General features: G+C 28.0%; 1 protein-coding gene across 1 annotated transcript; it reads right to left on the bottom strand.

Annotated features, from left to right (window-relative positions):
- Positions 1-1100: 1100 nt before the first annotated feature.
- LOC105136324 (SAUR-like auxin-responsive protein family) lies at positions 1101-2016 on the bottom strand. The gene has a single exon (XM_011041617.1). It carries the CDS (start codon positions 1912-1914, stop codon positions 1534-1536), a length of 381 nt encoding a protein of 126 aa, XP_011039919.1. The 5' UTR covers positions 1915-2016; the 3' UTR covers positions 1101-1533.
- Between the last annotated feature and the right edge of the window lie 9186 nt (positions 2017-11202).

Here is an 11202-nt window from a genome sequence, read left to right as displayed (position 1 = left end):
AGGGTCAATATTTAATAAACAGTCATTTGAATGGTTTTTTGTTTTTGTTTTTCTAGGGCCGGATTGAGAGGCGAAACTTTTTCAAATATTGAGACTTTAATGCTCGAACTTTCAACACTAATTGCTCAAAGTTAATTACGGCTCTAGAGAAAGAAACTCAATTAACTAGCTAGGCCCCGTTGCCACACAATGTATAGCTTGGATGCATGTTTGATTGATGGAGAAATCGTGTTTTTAAAAATTTTAATTTTGTTTTTTAAGATTAGTTCTTCATATTTTTAAATTGTTTTGGTATATTAATAAAAAATAATAAAAAATAAAAAAATATTATCTTAATATATATTAAAAAAAACTTTTCAAAAACAACTATTACTGGAATATTAAAGCCATGCAAAATGAATTGGGTAGAGGAGATTTTGGGTGGTATGATGTGAAGATTAGGAGAAACATGCTGGAGATGGGTTATATGATTCGTTGCAAATCCACTTCAGGTGGCTTTCTCTTGTGATGGCGAGTTCTTGGCATGTTGTTGTTGGGATAAATCAACGCAACTCAATAAATAACATCATAAAAAAAAAAAAAGATGCTTCCTTTTCTTAATTACCTCTCTTTTTAATAGCTCTATGCTATCTACTTTCTTTCCATGCTTGAAACAGATGCTTCGTGCCTCGTTACCCACCTTTCTGGTATTTTGTCGTCACATATGGTAACAGCCTAAAAGCCATGGACAGCCAGAGTTGAATCGCCAGTTGAGTTTTCTTGTCAAGGTGTACGGTGACAGAGCCGTAGCCCATTGGTGTTTTCTCTTATCTCAGATAAGCAAACGGATCCATTTGCTGTATATCTTTGGACATGCGTGTAATTCGTTAAAATAATTTATTCCACGTTAAAAAAATTAAAAAAACTGAGAAAATATCACCTCCCATTAAGTTTAAATAAAAACTAATCCCAACTATTAAATCAAATGGAGTATTGGAGCTTAAAAAAAATATAAATTGCGAGTGAAAAGAAGGGTTAGAGAACACATCCTATAAATAATCAAAGTATTGTAAACGGGATAATCAGTGTGTCAAAAACTTCTCATGCAGTAACTGCGTTGCGCGTTTACAACAAGAAGCGGGCCGTCAAATTAACAGACATGTAACACAAAAAGAGAAGAAATGGAATCCTAAAAAGCATAAATTACAAGAAAAAAACATCATTAAAAAAATGAAACGACATTAACTAATGGAAACACAAATTAACAACAAGCATCGTTGTCACCAGGCCTAGAGATTAGCCTGTGTGTGAAATTGTGTTAATTAATCTTCACCCATGAATCTCTCCTTCCTCTCTAAATATTCCTCTCTAAATAATCCTCTCCTACACAGCTAATCATTGGTTTATTACATCAATTTACAATACTTTCTCTATACATAACACAGGAATATATGGCTTGATGTTCCAGCCGCAGATGACCCCAAACCAGTTTAAGAATCATCAGTTCATCACCTCAAAAGTTGTTAAACGATAACCATTTAAATTGAATTTGTTTCAACAAGCATAGAATTCAACGAGCTCGTCAAGAGACTCAGGTTGTGGGTCTGCATTCTCCAACATCCACAGCAAGTGCTCGAACAAAACCACCTCACATGCAACATTAATAGTATCAGGGGATTCCTCAGTACTAGACCTCTCTGCAAGCTCACGAAACAGTGGATGGTCAATGATATCGGAGCTTATGAGATAGCGTCGACGAGATTTTCCTACGTAGACGGGGTGGAGATCACCGGCGGAGTAGGAGGAGGAGATGTCATCGTTGGTGACAGATATGGAGCTTCCAATCTTACTGAGGCGGCCTTGCTTGTTGTTGTTGAAGGAGTTGAGTTTCTTCAGGACCGACTTGAGCCTCATGAGCTTGCCTCCTTTGGCCATTTGTTCGTTGTTTATGTGCTGGGAGGTTTAAAAGAATGGGTTTTAGGATTATCGGAAAGAGAAAGGGAGAGAAAGGGCCTTTTGAGAAGAGAAAGAGTTGTGTTTGGGGACTCAGAAAGGGGGAGGGAAGGTTCGTTTATAAAGGAGATGTTAAGGGTTGTTTTGGTATTTTGGATTAGACGGGTCTTCTTTTGGGGTCAAATTTCTGAATATGTCCTCATGGATTTTGATAAAAAAGAAAAAGAAAAAGAATTAAAATAATAATAAGTAACTAAATATAAATAAAATTACGAGACAATTTTTTTTAAAACGATGTATTGTCTCAATTTCCGCGTCCTTATTGAGGCCATATGAATATATCCATAATAGTGTATTAACAATAAATTATCAAACATCCAGAAATTGTTTATATATATATATATATTCTTTTTACATGGTGGTGAACTATCTGCGGATCCTTTTTGGCACCGCAATTAATCCTTCAATATTATAAAGCGAGAATCCTTAAACATACGATCAATCGAAATGATCATGGATCCTATGTGTAAACAACCCTACACCCAGTAACTACAAATTCTATGGATAGGAATTCCCGAGTTCATCCAAAAACAATAATAACAAAATAAACTAAAAAAAAAAAGTGTTTTCCACAATGTATATTACTATTACTATAACTCTACACTCATGTACACTATAAATTGTAGCAGTATAAGTACACTTTTGTTTTTTATGACATAAAAATTTAGTGCATGCTAAGTTTTTTTTAATTAATTTTTAAATAATAAAAATATCTTTTGAGCCAAAAAAAAAACTTTAACCCGATGCATAGTGATAGTTTTGTCTTTCCAACTTTAAATGCAATGAAGTTACTTCAATATATTTTTTTAAAAAAATTTAACTTTATTCAAGATCATTTTCATTATAAGTAAATTTTTTTTTTAACTTTATTCAAGATCATTTTCATTATTTTAACCTTTATTTATTCAAGAACCAAGAAAAAAAAACACCTTATTTTTAATTATTCTCATGTCTTGCTTTGTTTTTATTGATTCAAAATTTGATTTTTATTTGAGCTTAATTTCATGTTTAACATCATTTTAAAAGAAACTTTCATAACTTGTTTGACCTAAATATCATAACTCAACTAATTAAATATCTTTTTTTTCCCCTATTTTCTTGGCTTTTGCCTTTATACTAGTTCCAATTGTAAGGCATCTTATTTTGTTACTTGTTAATTCTTATCATTTCCTTTTTTTTTAATATACATTATCATTAATCAATTCAAGAATGTAGAAGGGATCATCCCCTCTAGAAATGCAACTTAAATCACCAATAAGTTGGAAATACTTCTTTCTCATATGAATATAAATACTTCATATAAATACTTTCATTATGTTTAAAGATAACATGCCTACGACTCTTGCTGGCTTTGGAAGCATAATATTCATTTTTTTTTAATATTTGCCATCACACTTTCATGAAGTTTTTTTTTTACCATTTTAGCCCTTTTATTTCCATCAAGAAAAACCATTTTATTAATAGATAAAGACAACAAGTCCAAAAAAGCTAATGGGTTAAAATCATAAATAATTTCAAATGGTGAGTGATAATCATAACACATACTCCTATTATTTGTAAATTTAATAAATATAAACACTCCTAAATTTTTCAAGTTTTTTTAAATGATAATATGAAATAAAGTAGTTAATGATCTATTTACTGTTTTTGTTTAACCATTCATTTATGGATGATAAAGTTGAAAATAATAATTTAGTTCCTAATTTTCCTTATAAATCTTTAAAAAATAACTAAAAAACTTAACATCTCAACCTGAAACAATACTCGTAGAAACACTATTAGTTGTACTATATTTCTAAGGAACAAAGTGACAAATACTGATTATATCATTGATCTTATGACAAGGTATGAAATATATATCATCTTAGAAAATCTATCTACAACTATAAAAATTCATTCTTTATCATATTTTGACCTTTACAAACCTAAAATGAACAAAAGGTTCATTAGTATAGTTAAAGAAGTATATAACTCATGCTGTAAGATATTACATTTGGTTTGTCTATAAATGATACATATATAACACACTTTTGAAGTTTTCCTCGTACCAAAATGACTCATCTAACCTCTCTTATGGATTTTATGCATAAGTAACTCATGCATAGAACTATTACATACATGAAGTTTATTCTTTTTAAACAAATACCTCTCAAGCCTATAAAATCTCTTATGGGTTGTCTTTTCACTTACTTGATACACATTAGTAAAACCTCATTGGCATACATGTCTTTAATATACTCAAAACCTAATAAACTTGTATTTGGAGTAGCAATAAGGGCATACCTTTTAGATAAAACATTAGTTACAATATTATCCTTATATTGCTTATACTTGATAACATATGGAAAGATCTTAATGAACTTAACCCACTTAATATGCTTTATATTCAATTTATTATGTCCTTTCAAATGCTTAAATGATTCATAATTTGTATAAATAATAATTTTTTTTTTTATCACAAGTAATGTTGTCAAGTCTTCAAAGTTCTAGTCAACATGTAAAGCTCTTTGTAATAGGTTGAATAATTCAATGTTGCCTCATTTAGATTTTCACTAAAAATGGATTATTAACTATTTCTCCTGCATCAAAACAATTTTAATACCTATTCTTGAGGCAACACACTCAATCTTGAATATTTTAGAAAAAGTTAGGTAATGTTAATAAAGGACATAACATAACATTTCTTTGATCAAATTTAATGCATGCTCTTATTTATTATCCCATTTAAAATCAATAGATTTTTTTAAAACAATTTTAGTGAATGATACAAATAGTATACTAAATCTTTAACAAATCTTCTATAAAAAAACTAGCTAAACCATGAAAACTCCTAACCTCAATTATTAACTTAGACAGTGACAATTTTTTGATAGTTTTTACCTTTTCTACATCAATCTTTACAACTTCTCCACTAATATTAGAGGTAAATTTGATCTCTTACCACCTTATAGTCGTGATATAAAATGTTTTTGATATTTAGGGATACGACATAAAGCTTCTCAATGTCCAAATAAAAAAGTTATGATTACATGTAATAATAAAAAAATAAAAAATAAAAGTAATACTGAGGGTGATCAAATGCTGCCACTTAAGGATGCTAGTGATGATGGAGTAAAGTATTCAGTGGAGGGTGATTCATTTGTGTGCATTGAGTGCTCAAATTAAAGAAGATGAGTTGGAGAAAAAAATAAGAAAAATATATAAAATATATAACTAGAATGATAATACAAAAAAGTATATTCACAAATTCCATATTAGCAAAACTAATCCAATAGAAGCAATCAAACCAATTATGGTAAGAAAAAAAAAAGGAAAAATAAATTTACCAGTGCTTAAAAGTGTGAGTTTGAAATAAGAATGCACTAAAAAAAAAAGCAACAACTAAGACCTAAAAAGAAGATATTAAAGAAAAAAAACCCTCAAATATATTCACATAAGTATGCAAAGCAAATGAATAGAAAAACTATATCTTAACTAAATGCAATATAGACACACAAGACACCTAGTCAATACAAACAAGTTATATTTATATATCCATATTGTAAAAAACTACACCTAATTCTAATGTAATTATAATATAAAAAAGGTTATATATATATATATAGTGTAAGAAAAAAAAAATAATAGTTCATGTTGAAAAGGATTGTAAAACATTTATCATCATATTTATATAAACATTTATCTTTTCAAGGGTTTGATTCTGCTCGAATACGAATTTACTTGAACCATAAAAACCAAAGATGCACAACTATTAGAAATAAAAGAGATTATCATTAAAATAAAAATAAATAATTTAAAATGGTATAAACCAAGAACTAAGATTCCAACCTAATTTTCAAAATCATAAAACTAATGAAAACCAAACCCATAGATATTTGATCCAATAGATTTTACTTCCTATCTACTAGGGGAAAAAACACGTGAAAAATAAAAACAAATGTATGTTTACCAACGGTTAAGTTAATTTGAATAATATAAATTATATAATAAGAAAAATGTGACATATTTGATTTAAGAGCCTGAATGCAATGGTGCTAAAGGTTATAACATGGATTATCACAAGTTTAATTTCATAATAGGCCTTAACATCAAGGCCTATATTCTAGAGTGAAACCACAAACAAAAAGTTAATGTAAGACATGAAATCACACAGTTATTAGCTATTTGTTTTTACTAGGCTATTGACATTGTAATAAGAAAAGAAGGCCCTAAGAAAAGAAAGGTATCTGACACGATCAAAGAGTTGACTCTAAGAAAAGAAAGGTATCACTTGTTATTGCTAGATTAAATGCTTTCTCACTCAACCCAAAACATTCCCAACTTGTTAGGTCTTATAAAAAATAAAAATAAAACATAAAGAAAGCAAACTAAATATAAATAGAAAAAATATTAGGCAAAGAAAAAATATATTCACATAACTTTGAAATAGAGTAAAACTTGGATAAAATTTTAACCTGGGTAACAATAAGAGAAATGTTTTCTAATCTAAAAATAAAATATGGATTAGATAAAAAAAAATTAATTAACATGGGAGGGGTAAGATTAATGAAAGAAAGGTGTTATGGTATAAAGTTTGTAAGAAGAAAAAAGCTAGTAGGGCAAAAAACAAATATAGAATAATGGAGGGTAAACATGTAAATAATAAGAAATTAGGTATATTAATACGCAATTTCTTTTCTTATGACCGACTATTCTTGATATTTAGAGGGGAGGATTTGCTTCTTCTTCTTTTACTTATTTTCTACTAAATTACATCAAAGACAAATGTGTAATTAGACTAGTTAAGGTATAATTAGGAAACAAAAAGGGTTGATTGAGGGCTTGTAGGGTTATTTTGAAGAGGGAAAAAATCAAAAGATAGGGTTTGTGTTAAAGAGAAGAAAACATGAAATTTTATTTTATTTCATCCTTAACAAATCATTCTATTGAGGTAATAGATATGTTTAATGTGATTAATTGCTTTAATTTTATGTTGCAATGAAGAAATACAATTGTTAATATTACGTGAAATTGGGGATTTGCGAGGTGAATTACTGTGATCATGCAATTTTTGATTAAATGATATTTATTTTGATTAATTGACTTGTTTTAGGTTTTTTTTTTTAAAAAAACAAAGAATAAAAAAAAGAAGGAAATTTCACTCCCATTCTGAACAAGGAATTTGACAAAGTATATGTTTGAATATTGAACTTGGTTAAATTAAAATATATGTAAATTTTATAGAGATGTGCTGATTTTTAATAGAAATTTGAATGAAAAAAAAACAACTATAGACAATATAAATGACGATAACGAGGACGTGTTAATATGAACAAGTGAGAAATTGAAATTTATATGGAAGATGAAGTTAATCCTTATGCTTAATGAATAATTAGTGATTTATTAATTTTGATGGTACAAGTGAGGTTGTGGGCTCCAATTAGCAGGAAGGACTCACGTCATGTGCACAAGCGTTAAGTAAGTCATCGTTACCTTTTAGAAATTTATTAGTGATTTGATCATTACTTACAAGTGTTTTTAAATATATCCTTGTAAAATAAAAAAGATTTGAATAATGAATTGTAGAAACTAATCCTTTGTTAATGGGATTAATTCCCTTTGGTACTAAGGAATTAAATCTCAGAATAATGAGTTCCTTTGTACTGAGTAAAGTAAGGAATTAAATCTCAGAATAATGAGTTTAGTACCCGAAGTGTTTGGAAAATTTAAAGAATTTAGATAATTTAGTGATAAAATAAATGCAAGAATGAATTATTGATAAATTTTGACATGACTAAAGTTTTTGTTATGAATGGGATTGAATAAAGAAGAAGAAAAAGATTATATGAATACTTGAGTATATGCATGAGTATTCTTTAGTAATAAATTATTATTGGCTGGAACACATTTTTCATGTAATATAATCATGTAATAAATTTTAGGTAATTTGCATCATCTTGCATCATCATGATGATTAAGATTGCCATAAATTTATATTTTTTGCTTAATTATATGATAAAATTATGGAGTGAACAAATATTTTGTTGCAATATAATTTTGTAATCTAATCGTAATAAATATATATACAATTTTTTCCCACACATTTTAGTTTCTTTTAATAATATATATACAGTTTTAGTTAAAAGGTAATTGAAACAATGCAGAATGACCTTCTCAAATTCCACCATTTCTATGTTTCAGGAATATAAAATATCATGCCATTTGTTAAGAGTGTACATGGTAATATAGCAGTGATTAATTTTTAAATAATTTTTTGTATTGAAATATATGTAAATAATATTTTTTTTATTTTTTAAAAATTATTTTTAATATCACCGTATCAAAATAATCTAAAATATATAAATCATATTAAATTTTAATAAAAATAAAAAAAAATTTAAATTTTTTTAAAATATAATCTTAACCGCGTTTCACCACTGTCTTGTATGGCCACAGGTACGTGAATTGAAGGAGCAACAGTTTCGCCGATAAATATTTTATTCCTCTGGATATGGAAAACTATATATATATATATATGTATATTCCTAACTTGTATCCCCCACAAAAACTATATATATATATATTCCTAACTTGTATCCCCCACAAAAATTGAGTAAGGGATAACGTGTAATGAACGTAATGAAGCATCTGTGAGGTTTGTCCACATTTCATCTTCACATTCATTCACGTACCAGCAGGAAAAGAGGTTGGTGGTCTCTCCATACAAATTATGGATTATTCTTGCTTCAGAACTAACTGATTTGTTCTCCTTTTACAATTAAATATTTCTTCCAACTTTTTTATTCAGACAACAGCCAGTGAAAGCGACAGACATGTGCCAAGCCCTCCAACTCTGTTCGCTAAAAACAAGTTCATAGTTTCTAAGTCAAAAAAAGACAAGAAAAAATTTAAGCCCATATTTAATAAATATGACATTGTTAAATATTTCTTTTTTCTCGTGAGTTGTTAAATTAACAGAAGCTTGCTGGGAAAGGAAAATCACAAAACTCCAAAACCTTAAAACTGCCACCAAGGCGGCGGCCGCGGCGACAGCAGCCGTTACCACCACCATGGTAAATGAGATGCCATCACAGAAAGCCTCAGCACCCTTAATACTGGACAAGTTCTGGTCTTTACTGAAGCAACAACAAGAATCGTGGTGAAGATTTATTTTTTATATTAATATATTGAAATAATTTAAAAATATAAAAATATATTTTTGCTTTGAATTCTAACTGCTTTTTATTTGCATCGCATTACGGAACATGTACGTAGTTGGTGGAAGGTCTCACTACTAGCTTGTGAAAAAACTTGAAAAAAATTTAGGACAAGACTATTTTAAATTAAATTAAATTGATAAATAATTAGTATATTAATTTCTTATGACATTGTTATAGCAAGCATCTAACAATCCAGCAGTGAAGATAGAATTATGATGATATGGTTTCATACATTATTCATAAAATGTTTGTCTAAAAAGAGCTGCTATAAGTGTTGGATGACAATCACAAGTTGAATCTGGTGGCACTGTAGACTACCGAGCATCAGATTACATTGCTCTGCGATCTATCCAGGGTAAGATCATTTTTTTTAAATATAAAAAATATTAAGAATATAAAGAATTTCTTGATAATAATATTAAATATAATAAAATGGATTAATTTTGAAATTTCTTAACTTTATTCCTAGTTTAGCTCTAGTTTTCAATCAAACCATATAAAAATTAACTTGATTTAAATCAATCAATTTTATATGTTTAAACACAATTTTGATGATTGATAAAAATATAATTTAATTTTTTAAAAATACTTCGGGACGACAACTTTGTTTTTTCAATATTAAGATACTGACAAGGTGGATTAATCTCAATCCTCTTTTGACTCAAGTTTTATAATTTTTTTTATAAATTATTTTTATTTAATTATATAATATAATTTTTTTTAAACCCGATCCTTATACAGCTAAAGTTATCTAATAAAACCTATGAATCAAATCATTGACTCATTTGGTTTTAATAATTTTTTTTTGTAATTTTTTTATTTAAAATAGACATTTATAAAAATGCAGAACCAATAAGATATCAAAATGATTGGAGAAAAAAATAAATTAAAATAAGTTATATTATCTAATTAATAATTAATTAAATATTAAGTGATAAAATAATAAATAAATAAATAAAATAAAAAATTACAATTATAATGAATAAAAAAAGAGAGCACAAAAGACCCAATTTCTTGAGCCAGGAAAGCTAAAAGCTCCTGGATCTCTATGAAAAGGCTAATGTACATGGGCCTAGAGCAGCGTATACGCTTGGATGGTATTTGTTTTTTAATTTTTTTAAGGGACATTGTTTGCACCTTAATGCTTTGAGAAAAAACAAAAAAAGCACATGACGTGTTAGCTGCACTATCCACATTTTGGCAGACTTTTGTAGCTAGAAAACCAAGTTGGTATGTTTCGGACGAAAAAAAATCATTTTCAACTATATTATACCTGAAAAAACTTTAAAAAAAAACTATAAATACATTGAAAAAGATATTTATAGCTTCTAATAACTCAAAAATTAACATCAAAATTTATAATCAATTTGAAACTAAAATTTTTTTAGGTTCAAATTTATTATTTTAAGCAAGTTTAAAATAAAAAAAAAATACAATGTATAAATTTTTCTTATAACAAGAAAACCATCGACACCTAAATTATTTATTTTCATGACTGGAATTAGTTTCAACCAAAACTTTTTTTTTTTAGCATTAAAATTCAACCACTTTAATTTTTTTTCTTAAAATAAAAAATAATTAGGATTAAAATCAAATTTTATAAACCATGATAATCCACGGCGATTTATTCCTTATTTAATAAGGATGTGCCCCCACACCTTTTAGAGGATTTCTTAATAATAATAATAATAATAATAATAATATAATCAACTTTAATAGGGTGCAAACGCTAGCAATAAACAACGAGAAGTGAGAGTCTCAGCTTTGTAGAATCTGGACCAACCGGTGGTGGTACCTACCATGAACTTTTGTTTTAAGCTCGGGGAGGAAATAAAATTAGTATATTTAAGTAAGTCGAGAAAATGAGCGTCTGGATGTGAGTTTTTTTATATGATCTAATTGTTTGCTCTTTTTTTCTTTATTGAAAGATTCCTGTTAGACTTCATTCTGTCTGATACACTCAATCTGATGATAAAATTAAGACAATAAACTTCTACTCTCCGACCATATA

Source organism: Populus euphratica, unplaced genomic scaffold (genome assembly GCF_000495115.2).
Source record: "Populus euphratica unplaced genomic scaffold, PopEup_1.0 scaffold53.1, whole genome shotgun sequence".
Taxonomy (NCBI): domain Eukaryota; kingdom Viridiplantae; phylum Streptophyta; class Magnoliopsida; order Malpighiales; family Salicaceae; genus Populus; species Populus euphratica.
The sequence above is the reverse complement of the archived record's forward strand: the minus strand, read 5'-3'. Positions and strand labels throughout refer to the sequence as shown.